The 21,864-nt window shown below is 43.5% G+C and overlaps 1 protein-coding gene across 4 annotated transcripts in view; it reads left to right on the top strand.

The window, feature by feature from the left end:
• LOC137421541 (nuclear factor 1 A-type) overlaps positions 1–21,864 on the top strand; it is a 209,177-nt gene that overhangs the window by 164,806 nt on the left and 22,507 nt on the right. For 3 of the 4 annotated variants that reach the window (XM_068107721.2, XM_068107705.2, XM_068107714.2), the window contains 4 exons: positions 1,658–1,772; positions 16,485–16,585; positions 16,959–17,093; positions 20,942–21,072. In XM_068107721.2, coding sequence (XP_067963822.2) covers positions 1,658–1,772; positions 16,485–16,585; positions 16,959–17,093; positions 20,942–21,072 — 482 coding nt within the window. The remainder of the gene's footprint in view (positions 1–1,657; positions 1,773–16,484; positions 16,586–16,958; positions 17,094–20,941; positions 21,073–21,864) is intronic. The other variant, XM_068107729.2, reaches the window with a different exon arrangement.

Below are 21,864 nucleotides of genomic sequence, written 5' to 3'. Positions count from 1 at the left end.
CAAAAAAAATTCTACTGCATTGAAGGTTCCCAAGAGCACAGTGGCCTCCATAATTCTTAAATGGAAGAAGTTTGGAACAACCAGGAACTCTTCCTAGAGCTGGCCGCCCGGCCAAACTGAACAATCGGGGGAGAAGGACCTTGGGAAGAGAGGTGACCAAGAACCCGATGGTCACTCTGGCTGAGCTCCAGAGATCCTGTGTGGAGATGGGAGAAACTTCCAGAAGGACAACCATCACTGCAACACTCCACCGATCTGGGCTTTATGGCAGAGTGGCCAGGTGGAAGCCTCTCCTCAGTGATAGACACATGAAAGCTCGCTTGGCGTTTGCAAAAAAGCACCTAAAGGATTCTCAGACTGAGAAACAAGCAGGATTCTGTGGTCTGATGAAACCAAGATTGAACTTTTGGCCTCAATTCTAAGTGTCATGTCTGGAGGAAACCAGGCACCGCTCATCACCTGCCCAATACCATCCCAATGGTGAAGCATGGTGGTGGCAGCATCATGCTGTGGGGGTGTTTTTCAGCAGCAGGGACTGGGGAACTGGTCAGGGTTGAGGGAACAATGAACGGAGCAAAGCACAGAGATATCCTCAATGAAAACCTGAAACAGAGCGCTCAGGATTTCAGACTGGGCCGAACGTTCACCTCCCAACAGGACAATGACCCTAAGCACACAGCCAAGACAACGCAGGAGTGGCTTAGGGACAACTCTGTGAAGGTCCTTGAGTAGCCCAGGCAGAGCCCTGACTTGAACCCAATCGAACATCTCTGGAGAGACCTGAAAATGGCTGTCCACCAACGGTCCCCATCCAACCTGACGGAGCTTGAGAGGATCTGCAGAGAGAATGGCAGAAAATCTCCAAATCCAGGTGTGCAAAGCTTGTCGCGTCATACCCAAGAAGACTCGAGGCTGCAATCGCTGCCAAAGGTGCTTCAACTAAGTACTGAGTTAAGGAGCTGAATACTTATGTCAATATGATATTTCAATTTTTTCTTTTTAATAAATTTGCAAAACTTTCTAAAATCCTGTTTTCTCTTTGTCATTATGGGGTGTTGAGTGTAGATTGATGAGGGAAAAAATGAATTTAAACGATTTCAGCATAAGGCTGCAACATAACAAAAAGTGAAGGGGTCTGAATACTTTCTGAATGCACTGTGTATATATATATATATATATATATATTTCTTTATATTAATTTATTTATTTATTTATATTTATTTATTTATATTTATTTATTTATATTTATTTTTATTTATTTATTTATTTATTTATTTATATTTATTTATTTATATTTATTTATTTATTTATGTTTATTTATTTATTTTTATTTATTTATTTATATTCATATATATATCTTTATTTATATTTATTTATTTATTTATTTTATTCATATATATATATATATATATATATAGATATGTATGTATATCAATTTTCTTTTTACAAAATAATACTTCTTCCTTTGCTTGCCTCTGTCTTTACCTCTGTCTTAGTTGTGGTTCATCAGTGTTAAATTTCATTCAAGAACGAAAGTTTTGCTTGCAAGTTGAGCCCGTAACAGGAAGGATATCTGTCATGGGGTAATCCAATCCTTTTTCCTGTTTCACTTCCTTTTCTCTTTTCCTCGAACCACCTTCTTGATTCCACCCCCTAGCCCTGGTCGTCTCGGGAGGACCCGGGTATGGGGATGGAGGCGATGGGCCACCCTATTATTGCGGAGGTGGAGGCGGAGGACTGCGAAGACCAATTCCCAGTACATCATCTGGCAGGTTTAGTGGCACACACATTTATGACATATTTGGGAATAGGATGGAGGGAGATGTGGATAGATATTAGGAAATTTGGTGTACAAGACTATACCATGTATGTGTGGTAATGTCATTTGTTTTCTTGATGCTTTGCACATTGATCAGAATTTTTTTTACTACTACTACTACTTTACTACTACTACTACTTTATTGTCCTCGCATATTCCCACTTCCTTATGGGGTCGGTTCGGGTAATGTTTTTGTCCCAAGTCTTTCACGAGCCGGCTGGCCAGGTGTGACGTTCGAATTAAGTTGGCAGGAATTTGTATTTTGTTCACGATTCTAATGGTAACTCCCTTACTCTTCGCCAAACACACCGTGGGTTCTTTAACCTCCACCAACTAATGCTGGCAGGTGGGACACCGAGTTTAACATCCATTAGAGGGACGGCACACGCATTCATGCCAATTGCACCTGATCCAGACTCGATACTTCAATCGTGAATGTGCTACCTCTGCATTGTCATATCAGCATTACTCCAGGTTATTTATGCTGCTCATAACTTATTGACTTCGGGTTTCCCAATACACCGAGTAGCTAATTTAACACTGTAAATCCCATTCACGGTCCTGCGGCAGTTGGAACCTTAAGGAGTTGGGGTGGAGGAGAGGGTGAGGGATGGGGAGGGGGGGGGGGCGGTGGTTAAACCTGCCAACGGAGGGAGGCAACCAAACATGGCATGGCTGCGTTGCCAGGGGAAACGGCATTCAGATTGTGCAAATAGCGTTAGCCCTGTGTGGCGCTAAACATGATTAACGTGCAAGCTTTTGCATATTGATGAATAACTGACAAGAACAAAAATACGGAACAGCATAAAGATGCTTGCGGGTGAATGGGGTCCAAGCTTTCATGGAGGTTGATGAGAAATTTCGCTCCACGGGAGGAAAAGGTTTGAATACAGGGTCGTAAAATATGGTCGTGTATGTTTTGGTTTCGGGAGCATTATCTCATGGTCTTTGTCTGTAGTCATGGCTTGAGGCCCGGGTATGCTGTGCTATAGGCCCTGCGATTAAAATCTCCGATGAGTCCTCATGAGATCTAGCAGAAATCTGGTGACGGTCATTGATAACATTGAACCTGATGACGTCATCCTTCCTATCAATTGTTACAATATTTTCACTCAACCAACCGCCGGTGCTATCAAAACAATGGATAAGTGGACTTTGGTGCAAGGAGCTTATTATAGATGTATCTTGGGAAGCAACACAAAAGTCTTAAAACAAATTAAGTTCCTCTGGCATTCAGGGTCCATTGAGTTTACTGTTTTTAGCCCCTATTGTACTTGGTCCGAAACGGGGTTATGGATTGGGTCTCGTCCATCCGTCCGTGCGTCCGTCCACAACGATATCTCGGACATGTATGACTGATTTTGTTCATACTTGGCGCAAAAACAATGCATGATGATATACATATGCACATCATTTTGTTTCGTGATGCGATCAAAGATGGCCGACTGGCGGCCATTTTGGTTGTTAAAAAAAAAAAGCCGATGTTGAAAACGTCCTCAACCATTTCTCTGGCATGCATTTACCGTTCTTGTTCAAACTTGGCACACAGATAACGAAGGATGGCTTACATATGCGCACCCTTGTGCTTCGAGATCAGATCCAAGATGGCCGACTGGTAGCCACTCTGTTACCTAAACATGTCCCCAAACATTCCTTGAACATACATGGTCCGATTTTGTTTAAACCTGAAACAAGCGCAGCACGTGATAGCCTATACGTGCACGTCACTTTCTTTTGCGATCTGATCAAAGATGGCCGACTGTCAGACTGGCGGCCATTTTAGATGTTAAAAAAAAACGATAATGAACACGTCCTCAACCATTTATCGGACATATATTTACTGATCCTGTTTAATCTTGGCACGCAGATAAATGATTGATGGCTTACATATGTACGTCATTTGTTTTTGAGATAAGACGGTGGACTGGCGGCCATTTTGTTACTTAAACATGTTCTCAACCATTTCTTGGACATGCATGCATCGATTTTGATCAAACTTGGCACAAAGATAATACATGAGAGTATACATCTGCAGAAGGTTTTGTTTTGTAATCCGACCAAACATGGCTGACTGACAGCCTTTAACTCCGTACAGCAAGATTACTAAAACCACGGCGGCTAAGACATTTATGTCTTTTTCTCCTTGTTTTTATTGTTATTATTATAATTATCTGTATTGTAAAAGGAGCCGTGTCTGTCTATCTGTCTGTCTGTTTGACATGCTATAACTTGAGAATGGATTAATGGATTTCAATGAAACCAACGACGGTGGATTGCGGGAACTCCCAGGAAGGTTTTTGTGATGCAAAAACATAATAATAAAGGAAGGGAGGCTGTGTGTCTGGGCACACGTGGCAAAACTGTAAATGCCAACTTGCGACGCTGGTTATCCCCACATAGAGGGCAATATCTCAGAGGAATCCTTTTTTGTTCTTCCACAAAGATTAGACATCACAGGTATGCTGAGGAAATGGAAAGCCCTGTTTGTTTTAGCAATTATGCAAAGATTGGTATTCCCGTCAGCGAAGCAATGGGTTTTATATTGCAGTTATTATTATAATAATAATAATTATTATTATTATAGTTATTATTACAAAGAAGTTTCTGAATAGATTGAGGCTACATAGACTACTACAACAATTACTACACTTATTCTAACATCCCTAATAATTCCCACCTTCTTGTGGGGTCAGCCGGGAACTGGTTGTAGCCCGCGAGGTGGTCAGAACACCTCGCGGGCGACACAACCGAAGACATTTTAAACTAGAACGGCACTCAGTAGAGAGCATACCTCTGCCTGGTTGACCATATCACTCAATAGTGAGAATTGCTTTAAAAAATAATCACTTTTAAAATTTTACTAGCTGGATCTGGATCTTCACTAAAATTGAATCGATTCTTCCTTGGCACACACACAACCTGTCCAACAAGCTTCGTCCAAATCCATCTATAACTTTTTGAGATATCCCGCTATGTATAGTTTTTGGCCCCATTTCCCAATGGTGAAGAATCACTGAGAAAATTTAATAATCCTTCATACAAAGAAATATAATATAAAGATTATATGAAGAAAGCTGAGTTATATAAAGATGAGTAAAGAATAAAGCTGAGTTGTATAAAGAAAGATAATTTAAAGTGTTTTTTAAACATTTTCTATATAACGATAAAAGACTATTTTACTCATTTTACTTCACCATATACACTACATGACCAAAGGTATGTGGACAACCGAACATCACACATCATTCCAAAATCATGGACATTAATATTGTTACGTGCTCCTCCCCAAACCCCAGTCACGGTGTACCTCCAAGCCCCGAAAGGAGTCACGGCAGAAAGATGTATTATGTGTGTCAATGACCAATGGTGAAACCACACCAACCAATTGTTACCAAAAAACAAGTATTGTATTAAGGTCACACAAGAATAACAGCACAAGTACAATATACTTTCAATTGCACAACCAAAATACCATATAATTCCTATGATGGTACCATCAGTTTCTTACTCAATAACTCACTGTGCTCCAAGTGAGCGAAAAGAACATTCCCCAAAGTCTCTGTCCCGGCACCAAGCCAAAGTCGATCCACACTCTGGTGATCGCAAGAAAAAGGTCGTATCGAGACCAGAATCCAGGTCGGCTGACAGTCAACGCTGCAAAGAGGCGCAAAGGTGCACCCAAAAGGCGACTGGGAAATCACACCTTCGGGTATGAACGTTAAACAGCTCCCAAACGGAGAACCACAAATTCCCACTCGAAATCCACGTTACACACGTAAACCAGGCTAACGGCTGGGTGCGGTGAAATGGCTGGAGTGAGGTGAAAAGGCTGGAGTGATGCGAAATGGCGGGAGCGAGGAGAAATGGCGGCGGGCCCGTAATGGAGGCGTACCTGCTCTCCAACAACGATTCTCTCCGGAATCGACCACAAAACCCGACACGCAGGTTTATCTGTCCCTGCGATCACGACTCTGTCACAGGAATCCCTTTCCTGGGAAAACCAAAGTTCGCTCGTGACCCACGTTCGCCAGCGTCTCCTCGAGACCTCAAAGCAGCTCGGCTTTTCTTCCCGACCTCTCTTTGCTCCGCTTTTTGCCTCCTCCTCCTTCTTCTTCCGGTTTTTCCCGATCCGATTTCCGGTTTCTTTTAAAACACTAATTTTTTACCGTTTGAAAACAGTTATCTCCATTTCACTTAAACGCTAACAATAATAGTACATGGAACCAAAAATGCTTACAGTGGATGAAAACCACAACGACGGAAGTGACGAATCCGTAACAATATGGAGTTGCCCCCCCCCCCGCCCCCCCTTGCTGATATAACAGCCTCCACTCTTCTGGGAAGGCTTTCCACGAGACGTTAGAACATTGCTGTGGGGATTTGCTTCCATTCAGCCACAACAGCATTAGTGAGGTCGGGCACTGAAGTTGGGCGATTAGGCCTGGCTTGCAGTCGGCATTCCAATTCATCCCAAAGGTGTTCGATGGGGTTGAGGTCAGGGCTCTGTGCAGGCCAGTCAAGTTCTTCCACACCGATGTCGACAACCATTTCTGTATGGACTTCGCTTTGTGCACAGGGGCATTGTCATGCTGAAACAGGAATGAGCCTTCCACAAACTGTTGCCACAAAGTTGGAAACAGAATCGTCTAGAATGTCATTGTGTGCTATAGCGTTAAGATTTCCCTTCACTGAATCTAGGGGGCCTAGCCCGAACCATGAAAAACAGCCCAAGACCATTATTCCTCCTCCACCAAACATTACAGTTTTCATTCTGCATTCGGGCAGGTAGTGTTATCCTGGCATCTGCCAAACCCAGATTTGTCTGCCGGACTGCCAAATGGTGAAGCATGGTTCATCACTCCAGAGAACGCGTTTCCACTGATCCAGAGTCCAATGGCAGTGAGCTTTACACCACTCCAGCCAATGCCTGGCATTGCGCATGGTGATCTTAGGTTTGTCTGCGACTGCTCGGCCATGGAAACCCATTTCATGAAGCTCCCGACGAACAGTTGTTGTGCTGACGTTGCTTCCAGAGGCAGTTTGGAACTCAGTAGTGAATGTTGCAACCGAGGACAGACGGTTTTTACGCGCTTCAGCACTCGGCGGTCCCGTTCTGTGAGCTTGTGTGGCCTACCACTTTATGGATGAGCTGTTGTTGCTCCTAGACATTTCCACTTCACAATAACATTTGAAAAACTGACTTGTTGGAAAGGTGGCATCCTATGGCAGTGCCACGTAGAAAGTCACTGAGCTCTTCAGTACGGCCCATTCTACTGCTAATGTTTGTCTATGGAGAATGCATGGCATACTGCATGGCTTGATTATATATACCTGTCAGCAATGGGTGTGGCTGAAATAGCTGAATTCACTAATTAGAAGGGGTGTCCGCATACTTTTGGTCATGTAGTGTATCTTTGCTTCCCCTTGAAGTTCCACCAAGGAACATTTTGATCAAAGCAATCAAAGAGACTGGGTTATTGTCATATTTGTCATCAATTACAGATCCTTTGAATTTGTATTTCAGTGAAAAATTTGTTCAAGTATAATTTCCACAGCTCTCATGAGTGTAACTGCATCACTGTCAGAGTCACTTTGGTTAACAGACAACAAGGTACAGAGCCTAGAGAAAGTCTACACCCCTTTCAAATTTTTCACCTTTTGTTGCCTTATAGTCTGGAATTAAAATGCATTAAATCAGACTTTTTCCACCTTTATTTACACCGATCTTTGTCATGCCACAGATTTTCGATTGGATTTAGGTTGGGACTCTGACTGGGCCACTCAAGGACATTTATCTTTTTGTTCCTTAGACACTCCAGTGCTTTGGCTGTGTGTTTCGGGTCGTTGTCATGTTGAAAGCTGAACTTCCGTCCCAATTTCAGCTTTCTTGCAGAGGGCAGCAGGTTTTCCTCGAGGATTTTTCTGTATTTTGCTCCATATATTTTCCCTTCTATCCTGACAAGTGCCCCAGTCCCTGCTGATGAGAAACATCCCCATAACATGATGCTGCCACCACCACCATGCTTCACTGTAGGGATGGTGTTCTTTGGGTGATGTGCTGTGTTGGGTTTGCACCAAATGTAACGTTTTGCATTTACGCCAAAAGTTCCATCTTGGTTTTTTGCAGACCTCAAATGGGACTCAAGGTGGGCTTTTATAAGTAATGGCTTCCTTCGTGCCACCCTACTGTACGTGTTTCAAGTTTCATATCGATCGGATAAGCGTTTTTGGAGAAGTAGGTTTTTTTAAATTTCCTTTTTAAATCCAATATGGCCACCAAATCACGTGACCAATGACGTTATTTTCTCAAACTTCTATCCCCATGGCAAGGCGATCATATTTGCAAAATTTAGCATTGATCAGTTCAGCGGTTCTGGAGAAGAAGGTGTTTAAAGTTTATGACTCCATTTTCTTTCCTCCATTTTTCTCAAATTCTCCCCTCACCCCTCCTCCTCAAAGTGTCCTCCTCCCCACTTCCTCTCCCTTCCAACTCTAACCTCCATCTCATCCAACCCTCTTCCTCGCTTTGCCCCGGCCCCTCAAACAACACATCACTGTACCTCATCCAATCACCATCAAACCTTTTGTCCTCCTCATCCTTCCCTTTCTCCTAGCTCTTCTGAAACTGCCAAAATCAAGACTCTCTGCTCACCTTTACTCTTGCATTCCTCTTTTCTCCTGCCTCTGGAACAAACTCCCTCACTCTCTTCAATCCCACTCCTCCCTCCAGGTCTTTAAAACGGCTGTTCACCAGCATCTCTTATCTTCCCCCATCCAAAACCTTGATCTTTTCTACCCCCGCTAATTTCACCCCTGATCCACTCTTTTGAAATACCGACTTCTTTCCTTGAAGTCCTAGCAGTGTCCATGTGTTTTATACGTCTCCCGCCCTCCCCCCCCCCCCCTTCCCATGCCTCCTCCCCATCAAGCCCTCTCCCTCCCACAGATCTCCCGATGTCCCTGTTCTCTACTGTTGTACTTGTGTGCTTCCCTCTCTCCCCCCATCTTGTCTCCCGCTCCCTTTATTACATGTTTTTTATGTGTCCATTTGTTTTTTTTGTGATTAATGTGAGCTCTTACATGAGCCTCGATCTTGTATCCAAAAAATAATAATAATAATCCATGACGTCATAGGCAATGAGAGCCAATGTAAGTCAAAATTGCAAAAACAATATTCATGATGCACCAAGTTACATACATTGGTATCTATAATGAGTTAAAGTTTTGTCGAGCTCACTATAAGGGTTTTCTCGGAATCGTCTCCACAAAATGTGCGAGAATAATAATCCTTACAAGAACAACAGGCTTCCAGGGGGAACCTCACCGGAAGCCGAACGAGAAGCACGCACGATGCCTGTCATCAGGATAATAATTTCAATGAGGACCAAGCAAGATGTCTCTACTCTCGTGGACAACATCTGGCTTTCACCGGAATCCTTTCATCTCCTCTCCCTGTCAAGGCTGGAGTGCCCCAGGGTAGTATTCTGGGTCCAGTCCTATTCCTGATCTTTATCAACGATCTCTGACTCTCTGGAAAATCCCCTTTATGTATTTGCTGATGTCTCCACCCTCTACCTTGATATCCCTCGTCCTTCAGACAGGCAGGCTGCAGCCTCTTCGCTCTCTTCAGACCAAAATCACAAGCTGGTCAAACACTTGGAATATGTATTTCAGTTCAGACAAATCTCACACTCTCACTATCTCTCTCCAAAAGGACCACATGGAAAACCCTCTTGAGGAAGTCCTCTTGAGACTTTGTGTGCGGTGAAAGTATCCAGGAAGTCCTCTTGAGGAAGTGAAGTCATTCAAACTCCTGAGTCTCATTATCAGACATGATATTTATTGGGCAAACCACATTTCAAAGTTGGCCTCTAAAACCAGTCACTGACAGGGCATCCTCCATCATACAAAGTCCTTCCCTGGCGCAGTTGAACTCCTCCCCATCTCCAAGGCTTTCATCCACAGCTTCATGGACTACTGCTCTCCCCTCTGGGCTGGCTCCACTGCCTCACTTCTTGGTCAGTTTGACACCATGGAAACCAAGGCCTTCAGGATCATTGGAATCCTCCGCGTTGAAGCTGAGTCCACGGGCCTACCACTTTCACATCACAGGCAGGTCGGTGGTCTCTTTGTCTTCTACCACCTTCTTTCTGGTCTTATATCCTTTGCTCTTTCTATGCTCTGTCCCCTCCCTCCCTCCAGGTTTCTGCAGGGCACACACGTTCCACCATCAACCCCCTCCTCCCAAAACTCCCAAAATGCAGAATCTCTGCTCACCTTCACTCATTTGTTTGTTTTCCTCCCACCTGTGGAATCAACTTTAACATTCTCTTCAATCTCACTCTTCCCTCCAGGTCTTCAAGACAGCTGTTCACCAACATCGCAGATCATCCCCCATCCCAAACCATATTTTCTTTCCCTGTTAACCCCTACCCCAATCCCACCTCCTTCCAAATTTCCATTTTTTCCTTACTCAGAGTTCGCTTCTGTACACATCTTATCCACCCCGTGCATCCTCCTCCACCCCTCTTCCCTCCCCACTTCCATTATCTGTCCAAGTCTCCCTCTATTGCATCCTTAAATCCAGCTGTTGATGTTTCCCCTCGATCTACTATTCCTTTTGTTCTGTTGCGTCCTGATCGCGTCGGTGTTCTCGCTCTTCCACGAGACTCGACTTTGTAATTTTTTTTAAATACGCAATTCCTTCACATGCTAACTTTTTTTCCATTTTCGAATCATCAAATGTCATTGCTTATTTGCAAAAATACTCATTAAAAGAGCAGAAATCAGCTCCACAATCATGAATCGATGTTTGGCCGTTAAATTTTCCGAATGATCACAATCGATTTACTCAAAGCAGTCGCAATAGGCTTTACTATGTCTATACGTTTTCATGGATGTTAGTGAAACGGCTCCATAGTTGTGGGCAGATAAGTGCGGCGGAAGGAGGGGTTATTGGGGGAGTGAGAGTGAGCGTTGTCATCTGTGTTTGCATTGCATGTTCTTGTGAGGAAGAAAAACGGCACTTTTGGAGAACATGTGCTCAAAGTGCAAACAAGAAGACGTCATGCGGAGCACGATACTTGCAAAATACGCCCCAAGAAAAAAAATTCCATTGATACAACAAATTGTCCATTTCATCAAGATTAAAATTGACAATCTTGATCAAAGCTCGGGTCAATAGGAAGAAAAGTGACGATTTTTCAGATAAAAAGTGATGATTTTGGAAGTTTGACCTTGAGTTGATCTTTGACCTTTTGACCTAAAAATAGTATCTTTCCCAATTTAGTGACTCGATATGCAAATGCTGTTCAATTTTCAAGTCAATCGGTTGAGAATTGACGGCTTTTTTAGATGAAAATTGATGTTTTAAAAAATTTGACCTTGCGTTGACCTTTGACCTTTTGATCTAAAAAATAGTGTGTTTCCCAATTTAGTGACTCGATATGCAAATGCTGTTCAATTTTCAAGTCAATCGGTTGAGAATTGACGGCTTTTTTAGATGAAAATTGATGATTTTAAAAATTTGACCTTGAGTTGACCTTTGACCTTTTGACCTCAAAAATAGTATGTTTCCCATTTTAGTGACTTGATATACAAATGCTATTCAATTTTCAAGTCAATCGGATTTAAAATGGCGATTTTAGAAATTTCACCTCCACATGACCTTTGACCTTTGATTTCAAAATCAATAGGCTTCTCAATTGGGACGACTTGTACAACTTGGTGAAGTTTTGTGACGATCGGTTTGGAATTGTGACCTGTAGGCCGGTGACAAACAGACAGACAGACAAACAGACAGAACCACAAACGGAACCGACCAATATACTTGAAAAATCTTCGATTTTGCAAGTAACAAAAGCAACTTGTTCTTGTAAAAGAAAAAAACACTCACCGACACAGACCAATTACAATGCTCTCTTCCTTTGGGAACGGTTGAAGGTAACATTTAACAATGTAGAATCACACCCAGGTATATAGATTACAGTCGATCTGAGGATGAACAATCTGTATGAAAGTAGATTTGTGTGCAGACTCAAACACTCACTTTTTGTCTTAGGGGAAGGGAATTCTTACAGAAAAGTTTCTGGAAAGCTCACTTGGCTGTACCTTCATGGGTTTGAGGGTAGAGTAGCGGCTGAAACCCGAATCCTGTCCAGGTTCCTCCTGATGACTCCATCTTTGCTCTTTTCTTCTTCTGGTTCCTCCTGATGACTCCATCTTTGCTCTTTTCTTCTTCTGGTTCCTCCTGATGACTCCATCTTTGCTCTTTTCTTCTTCTGGTTCCTCCTGATGACTCCATCTTTGCTCTTTTCTTCATCTGGCTCCTCCTGATGACTCCATCTTTGCTCTTTTCTTCTTCTGGTTTCTCCTGATGACTCCGTCTTTGCTCTTTTCTTCTTCTGGTTCCTCCTGATGACTCCATCTTTGCTCTTTTCTTCTTCTGGTTTCTCCTGATGACTCCGTCTTTGCTCTTTTCTTCTTCTGGTTTCTCCTGATGACTCCATCTTTTCTCTTTTCTTCTTCTGGTTCCTCCTGATGACTCCATCTTTGCTCTTTTCTTCTTCTGGTTCCTCCTGATGACTCCATCTTTGCTCTTTTCTTCTTCTGGTTCCTCCTGATGACTCCATCTTTGCTCTTTTCTTCTTCTGGTTCCTCCTGATTACTCCATCTTTGCTCTTTTCTTCTTCTGGTTCCTTCTGATTTCTCCAATGCAGTATTTGGTTTTCCATTTCATTACTGACACGGACCGTTGACGATATCCTCTCCCCACTTATCCGCTTCGAAATGGTCAACTGTGGCATCCATGACCTCTGCCTGCCATGTTTGTTTGGCTAATCTGAAAAATGAAATAAAAACCACGAAAGTCAAAATGTGCGAAAGAAAATAATTTAAGATTCACAAGGTTACTCGATACTTTTGAATCACCCTGAATTTAGGAACAGCAACAAGTTTTCAACATTAAAAGCAGCAACAACCAAAATTTTGCCATTATTACAGCTGACTTAGTGTCACGAAAATTGGAACAATGACGACAACGACAACGACAACGACGTACTATACTCTTGATAGAGTGTTGGTTATGACGAAGCAATCTCTTAGAAAGGGTGACAAACCTGGATGGATCATCACGCCAACCTGGATACTCGATTGAGGGGACTGGAATTTGGCATTTGGCCAGGGTGCCGGCAATAACTTGCCTACTCTTCATGAAAGACACTGAGACCTTCAACATTCATCAAGGACCAAAGCAGACAGGCCTTTCAGTTCAACGTCTTGCTGAGGGATGGTGCGCACATTGATTGGAAGCACCAGGGTGACAAACAAGTTCTCGCTGGTCGAGAATCGAACCCAGACTACAAGTCCACACAAAGGTGAGTGCTCATACCTCCAAGTTATCCTGACAACCTAAAAGGGAAACAACTACTGGAAATTATAGCAGAGTCCATGTGTTTTATACCTGATTCTTCACCATTGAGAGATAGGGCCACAAACGACATATTGCATGATATCTCAAAAGGTTGTGGACGGATTCGGACGAAATTTGGTGGATGAGTTGGGTCGGTTAGATGTTGGTTCAGGTACCGATGCAGATCCGGCCTATCAGGAGGATACAACACGTAAACTGTTCAACCTGATGGAGGTATGTGCTCTACCGAGTATCGTTCTAGTGTTACCTATGTGTGTGGAAGATAATTATAATGAACTAACATTGAAAAGCTAGGAATTTAAGTAACACCATATGTTAGGTTATGCATAGAAGAGGGGGACTCCATATATACTTTAATGAATTTGGGGCAGAGGAATATCTAGATCCAGGTAGATCTGCATAGGTCGGTGTCCGGCTGTCGTGATGGGGAACCTCACCTGTAATAAGTTCTGTGTTTAGCCGTATGTCGGAGTAAGCTGTGTATCTGTGTCCCCGCCACGAGGGGGCGGGGCTTGGAAACTAGAATTAGGGAATATGCTAACTCCATTGTGTGTCGTTCCCTCTGTGATCTATCCTTATGGCAATACATCTCATAGACATTAGCTAGGCCCATTAGCGCACCACACATTAAATAATTCCCCCGCCGCCACAATGACTTTGGAAGAGCAGACGGAAGCGGCCGCGTACGACGCCAGCATGGGCATCAAACATTGTGCAAGGCAAGCAATAGCCACGCCTAGGAGAACGTGTGATTGGTTGGGGTAAGAAGCTGGCCACTGATTGGTGAAAGGAAGGTGGAAGGAAGCGGCAGACTGATTGGCCACCGATGGATGGCATGACATGGGGGGGCGGGAAGCGCTCGGCCAATGGGAGGACACCAACGCAGTGAGAAGATTCGGGAAGTCGAGGGGCACCGCGCTGGTTGGGGAAGAGGCCCGGCTGATGTCAGAGCACGCTAAACAAGAGACTTGGAGCGGCGGACATTTTGTCACTTCGGTCCGCACTTTGGTGGTGAACGTGTGTGTGGGCCAATATTTGCCCTTCTTGTCCCTGGATCCACCCTGCCCAGACCTACGTCTCGACCTTTCTTCTCGCTTTGGCTTCTGCCTGCCCAGACCTTCCTTCCGCCCTCGCCCTGTTTGTTTGGTCCCTTCATCTGCGACTCGCTCGCCACAAACGTTGGGTGCATCGGAGGGCCGTGCCGAACCCGAAGAGGACGTTGCACGGCTCCGGAGGCGGGTTGCACGCCCGCTTCGCGCGGGGACGCGAGGCCTGCCGCGCACCGGCGGACATGGGCCTAGCAGCGCGCGAATCGGGGCATCAAGGCGTACTTCCCGCCAAGCACGAAGCCGCGTCGGACGACGGCGCTCAAGGCTGACGAGTCCCGACTCACCACGGACAGAGCTAAGTCCCCACGAACGAACACAACATTTTATTTGCTTCATTCCCATTTGTTTGTATTCGAAGTGTGTATGTAAGAGCGCTCATTAGGGGGTTTAGTTATTACTGGCGCGTGCTTTTCCTGTCCCGATATTTATTAAATAAACCCTTGTATTATTTTCCCAACCAACTTTAATCCCGTTTTCGTTTGTGAGTTCTTTTCCAAGGGTGAAGACATCGTCGGACCGTCAGGTAAGCCGGCATTCTCCCCCCAAACCCCCCCCCCCCTTCTCGTGTATCGAACTGCCATCAATTGGATTGCAGAAACGCCTCGTTAAACTCGATATTCCATCCGCGATCCCCTGGTATTAACCAAAGGGCAACCGCACGACAATACATAAGGTGGCGCACGAGGAGGCCATTCGCCCCATAATAATGCCTGTGCTGCAAGATGGAGGAACATGGTGAATGTCATGTATGTTTGGAGAGGTTGTGTTATGGAAGGCTGTAAATAAGACAAAATGCTCAACCAATTTTATGACATTGCTTTACAGTGATCTAAGGCTCATGAAATAGCTTGTGCATATCACATGCAGGACATCAGTGAAATTTGAAGAGTATGTTACAATATTAGAAACATCTAATTTACATACAGTGCATTCAGAAAGTATTCAGACCCCTTCACTTTTTTCACATTTTGTTATGTTGCAGCCTTATGCTGAAATCGTTTAAATTCATTTTTTCCCTCATCAATCTTCACTCAATACCCCATAATAACAAAGAGAAAACAGGATTTTAGAAAGTTTTGCAAATTTATTAAAAAGAAAAAACTGAAATATCACATCGACATAAGTATTCATACCCTTTGCTATGACACTTGAAATTTAGCTCAGGTGCCTCCCATTTCTCTTGATCATCTTTGAGATGTTTCTACACCTTGATTGGAGTCCACCTGTGGTAAAATTCAATTGATTGGACATGATTTGGAAAGGCACACACCTGTCTATATAAGGTCTCACAGCTGACAATGCATATCAGAGCAAGAACCAAGCCATGAGGTCGAAGGAACTGCCTGCAGAGCTCAGAGACAGGATTGTGTCGAGGCACAGATGTGGGGAAGCCTACAAAAAAAATTCTGCTGCATTGAAGGTTCCCAAGAGCACAGTGGCCTCCATAGTTCTTAAATGGAAGAAGTTTGGAACAACCAGGACTCTTCCTAGAGCTGGCCGCCCGGCCAAACTGGGCAATCGGGGGAGAAGGGCCTTGGTAAGAGAGGTGACCAAGATCCCGATGGTCACTCTGGCTGAGCTCCAGAGATCCTGTGTGGAGATGGGAGAAACTTCCAGAAGGACAACCATCACTGCAACACTCCACCGATCTGGGCTTTATGGCAGAGTGGCCAGACGGAAGCCTCTCCTCAGTGAAAGACACATGAAAGCCCGCTTGGAGTTTGCAAAAAAGCACTTAAAGGACTCTCAGACTGTGAGAAACAAGATTCTGTGGTCTGATGAAACCAAGATTGAACTTTTTGGCTTCCGTCTGGCCACTCTGCCATAAAGATCTGAGGAAGCCAGATTGCTGCCTTGATATTATATATATATATATATCATGTTGATTGTATTACTTTATATTTATTTGGTCTTTTAAACCCGAGGATTGTTTGTATTCATGGAATGGAACATATACTAGAAATATAAAAATCTTCGTCTTTTACAATTCTGAAAAATAGAGAAATGATGAAAATGCCTTTCAGTAGAGGCCTGCTGTTCTTGACTCCATCTTGTACTATTTTGATGCTTGCTGGTTGCGAGACATTGGGTGTGTGATTGATTTCATTCATGTCCTCATTTTCAGCCTCAAACGTCCCAAACTCTCACTTGGGGAGGAAAGTCCAGAGGGGCCTTTCTACAACCGCTCACCCCCTGCCCCTACCTGGCCGACTCACCTTGAAGCTGGTACTTATTGACTGGTTGTGTTGAAAATATGAAAAGTTGAACCCATGAACTCGCAAACAACTCACTCTCTTTCTTCTTCCTTTTTTTAGTGATAGTAGCGAAATGTTTATTACACATGCAGGACTCAGCCCGATATTTGCTTTCTTAACTAATGATCATATCCACTTCTTTTCATATTTCCCCCCCCCCCCTCCCCCCTTCTCCCCTATATGAAACGCCTTCCCTTTTTGTTCTCATCCTCAGATAACTATTTCTCTCACTCACTATGTTGCACTCATAATCCCCTCCACACTTGCACTCTGACATTCTTACCCTCATTTTCACTTTCTCCCCTTTTTCCCCCCACTGCCATGCCCCCCCCCCCCACCCCCAGGCATTCCATCTCCCCAAGAAGCCATGGGGGGTGAGAAGGGCGGCTTTTGCAGCTCCCCCTCACCCCCACCCACATCCCCCTGCCTCGCACGCTTTTCCCCCCGTCACCATCGCCCAGTCATCTCCTCACCTAGAGGTCACGGGGGGTGGGGGGGGGGGGGGTGGGGTTGAGGGTGGGGGGAGGCAGTGGTGTAGCAATTCAGTTGGGAAGCTCAAATGGAGGAGGCCGGTGTAGGGTGCTATGAGAGGTTTGGGCAGAGGATGGGTTCAGATTGAAGTAATAGGGGATCGAGAGGTTTTAACTTTGGGATTGGGATTTGGGTTAAGAGCATGCAAATAATATATAATTTGACTAAGGTTTACATGAGTTATTAAACATGTTCTGTTCATTTATTTATAATGTGCTAAACCTTAAAGCTTTGGTGCTCCTAGACCCTGCATGCCTGTGCAGAGCCAGAATGGAAGTCTGTAATCAGGAAAACAAATGGACCAGAAATGTAGGCAGATATAAAATGATAGTAGCGGGCAGCAATGTAGGCAGATATAAAACGATAGTAGCGGGCAGCAATGTAGGCAGATATAAAATGATAGTAGCGGGCAGCAATGTAGGCAGATACAAAATGATAGTAGCGGGCAGCAATGTAGGCAGATATAAAATGATAGTGGTGGGCAGCAATGTAGGCAGATATAAAATGATAGTGGTGGGCAGCAATGTAGGCAGATATAAAATGATAGTAGCGGGCAGCAATGTAGGCAGATATAAAATGATAGTGGTGGGCAGCAATGTTGGCAGATATAAAACGATAGTAGCGGGCAGCAATGTAGGCAGATATAAAATGATAGTGGTGGGCAGCAATGTAGGCAGATATAAAATGATAGTAGCGGGCAGCAATGTAGGCAGATATAAAATGATAGTGGTGGGCAGCAATGTAGGCAGATATAAAACGATAGTAGTGGGCAGCAATGTAGGCAGATATAAAATGATAGTGGTGGGCAGCAATGTAGGCAGATATAAAACGATAGTAGTGGGCAGCAATGTAGGCAGATATAAAATGATAGTGGTGGGCAGCAATGTAGGCAGATATAAAATGATAGTGGTGGGCAGCAATATAGGCAGATATAAAACGATAGTAGCGGGCAGCAATGTAGGCAGATACAAAATGATAGTAGCGGGCAGCAATGTAGGCAGATATAAAATGATAGTGGTGGGCAGCAATGTAGGCAGATACAAAATGATAGTAGCGGGGCAGCAATGAATGAAGATATAAAATGATAGTTGCGGGCAGCAATGTAGGCAGATATAAAATGATAGTGGTGGGCAGCAATGTAGGCAGATATAAAATGATAGTAGCGGGCAGCAATGTAGGCAGATATAAAATGATAGTAGCGGGCAGCAATGTAGGCAGATATAAAATGATAGTGGTGGGCAGCAATGTAGGCAGATACAAAATGATAGTAGCGGGCAGCAATGTAGGCAGATATAAAATGATAGTGGTGGGCAGCAATGTAGGCAGATATAAAATGATAGTGGTGGGCAGCAATGTAGGCAGATATAAAACGATAGTAGCGGGCAGCAATGTAGGCAGGTATAAAATGATAGTAGCGGGCAGCAATGTAGGCAGATATAAAATGATAGTGGTGGGCAGCAATGTAGGCAGATACAAAATGATAGTAGCGGGGCAGCAATGAATGAAGATATAAAATGATAGTTGCGGGCAGCAATGTAGGCAGATATAAAATGATAGTGGTGGGCAGCAATGTAGGCAGATATAAAATGATAGTAGCGGGCAGCAATGTAGGCAGATATAAAATGATAGTAGCGGGCAGCAATGTAGGCAGATATAAAATGATAGTGGTGGGCAGCAATGTAGGCAGATACAAAATGATAGTAGCGGGGCAGCAATGAATGAAGATATAAAATGATAGTAGCGGGCAGCACTGTCGGCAGATATAAAATGATAGTAGCGGGCAGCAATGTAGGCAAATATAAAATGATAGTAGCGGGGGGCAGCAATGAATGAAGATATAAAATGATAGAAGCGGGCAGCACTGTCGGCAGATATAAAATGATAGTAGCGGGCAGCAATGAATGAAGATATAAAATGATAGTTGCGGGGACAGCAATGAATGAAGATATAAAATGATAGTAGCGGGCAGCAATGAATGAAGATATAAAATGATAGTAGCGGGGGCAGCAATGAATGAAGATATAAAATGATAGTAGCAGGCAGCACTGCCGGCAGATATAAAATGATAGTAGCGGGCAGCAATGAATGAAGATATAAAATGATAGTAGCAGGCAGCAATGTAGGCAGATATAAAATGATAGTAGCGGGTAGCAATGTAGGCAGATATAAAATGATAGTAGCGGGTAGCAATGTAGGCAGATATAAAATGATAGTAGCGGGTAGCAATGTAGGCAGATATAAAATGATAGTACCGTGTAGAAATGTAGGCAGATATAAAATGATAGTAGCGGGTAGCAATGTAGGCAGATATAAAATGATAGTAGCAGGCAGCAATGTAGGCAGATATAAAATGATAGTAGCAGGTAGCAATGTAGGCAGATATAAAATGATAGTACCGTGTAGAAATGTAGGCAGATATAAAATGATAGTTGTGGGTAGCAATGTAGGCAGATATAAAATGATAGTAGCGTGCAGAAATGTAGGCAGATATAAAATTATAGTAGCGGCAGCAATGAATGAAGATATAAAATGATAGTAGCAGGCAGCAATTTATGCAGATATAAAATGATAGTAGCGGGTAGCAATGTAGGCAGATATAAAATGATAGTACCATTTAGAAATGTAGGCAGATATAAAACGATAGTTGTGGGTAGCATTGGAGGTAGATATAAAATGATAGTAGTGTGCAGAAATGTAGGCAGATATAAAATGATAGTAGCGGGCAGCAATGAATGAAGATATAAAATGATAGTAGCAGGCAGCAATTTATGCAGATATAAAATGATAGTAGCGGGTAGCAATGTAGGCAGATATAAAATGATAGTTGTGGGTAGCAATGGAGGCAGATATAAAATGATAGTAGCGTGCAGAAATGTAGGCAGATATAAAATGATAGTAGCAGGCAGCAATGAATGAAGATATAAAATGATCGTAGCAGGCAGCAATGTAGGCAGATATAAAATGATAGTAGCAGGTAGCAATGTAGGCAGATATAAAATGATAGTTGCGGGTAGCAATGTAGGCAGATATAAAATGTTAGTAGCAGGCAGCAATGTAGGCAGATATAAAATGATAGTAGCGGGCAGCAATGTAGGCAGATATAAAATGATAGTAGCAATGTTGGAGACATTTCCTGTATTTGTTTGAAAGAAATCGGGTGTGTGGCTGCATGTCATGTCGCCTCTGGAAAATATCATCACATGTCGTGGTATTCAAGTCACACAATTACTGTGGAAGGAATGTAGCAAGAGCTTCAAAGTATGCCTGCATTCCTGCTCAATGGAATTCTGAGAGTAAAAGGCACAGGTGGTGTTACTGTAGTCTGAGGATAACTTGGGGCTATCTACGTATTACATATGCAAAATGGTGGAATGTTTTCATCTCCCTCCCCAGGTATACCCAACCCATTCATCCCCCCCCCCCCCTCCTCCATCCTAATTCCCGATACCATCCCTGTGCTTCTTTCTCCTTCGTTACCCTCGTTTTGTCAACTTGTTGTTTTCTCATCTCTCCCGCCGTCCCTTTCCTCCAAATGCATGTAAATTCCCCTTCCCCCACCTTATTACAGTAGAGGTGGAAAATAGTTTAAAAGTAGAGAAGTTCAGACATTATTCGGCAGCGTTGCAGGTGGGGGTGGGGTGAGGGATGAGATGTGGGGTGGGGTGAGGGGTGGGGTGAGGGTTGGAGAAATCCCCAACATTTCTTTAGTGCAAGAAACAATTAAATGCAGTCACCTAGGGAGATCACGTGACAATGTTCATCATTGTTAAATCCACATGTATTTCTGGTCGTGCAGGAATGCCCCCACCTCACATGGCCTTTTCTGGAGCACCTGTGATCCAACAGACATACCTGCCAGCACATACGGCCCTACGCTACCATTCGGAACTCCTCGCTTGCTCGGAGAGTAGTGGTGCACCCAACCAGGTACCTCCGGCTGTTGAGACCATTGCTTGTTTTACCTCGATTAATCCAATACCGTACACTCAAACATTAACTCTTAAACAGTCCGGACTCATTGTGCGTGTTTATTTACTTCACATAACATGTGGATTACATGTCCATGCACATGTGAAATACCGGTGCAGCAGCTTGTTTATAAATGCTGTATTTGCACACTACGATTCAGCCTTTCTTTCATGACAAGTGACGCATTATTCCGTTTTTAAATGTACATAAACTCAACAAACCCCTTGATTGTCCTAAAGTTTTCTTTGAGTGGTGTATAGGAGACCATTACCTCAATTGCTCCCAAACAAAACATGTATTACCTCATTTCCTGTGCACGGGTTGGAATGAAAACACGTTTTTTTTCCTCAAAACAAAATCAAAACTAGAACGCCACTCAGTAGAGCGCATACTCCCGCCGTGGGTCAAGTTGGAATAGTACGATGTCACAAAAGTTTGAGGGAGTAGTTCAGTGACAACACAAGACAAGACAACACAAGACAGACACTGCACAGATATATATTTACAATACATAGAAGATAATGTAAAAAAAAAAACAAGGCAATTTCACTTACATTTTCGGATTCAACATTCAATTCTATATAAGTAAGTGTATTTTGAGGCACGTGTGACTTCAAATAAAATTGTAAGCCAGGAAAAACGTTCGTTTCATTCCTTAGGGATATAACATGTAAAACTGGCCCAAACGTGAAAACAAAACTCGCTCATTTTAAGTCGCGTAAGCTAATGCGACCACTCATTCTTCTGGGA

Source organism: Myxine glutinosa, chromosome 1 (genome assembly GCF_964187855.1).
Source record: "Myxine glutinosa chromosome 1, kmMyxGlut1.1, whole genome shotgun sequence".
Taxonomy (NCBI): Eukaryota; Metazoa; Chordata; class Myxini; order Myxiniformes; family Myxinidae; genus Myxine; species Myxine glutinosa.
This window is presented reverse-complemented; position numbering and strand designations above follow the sequence as displayed.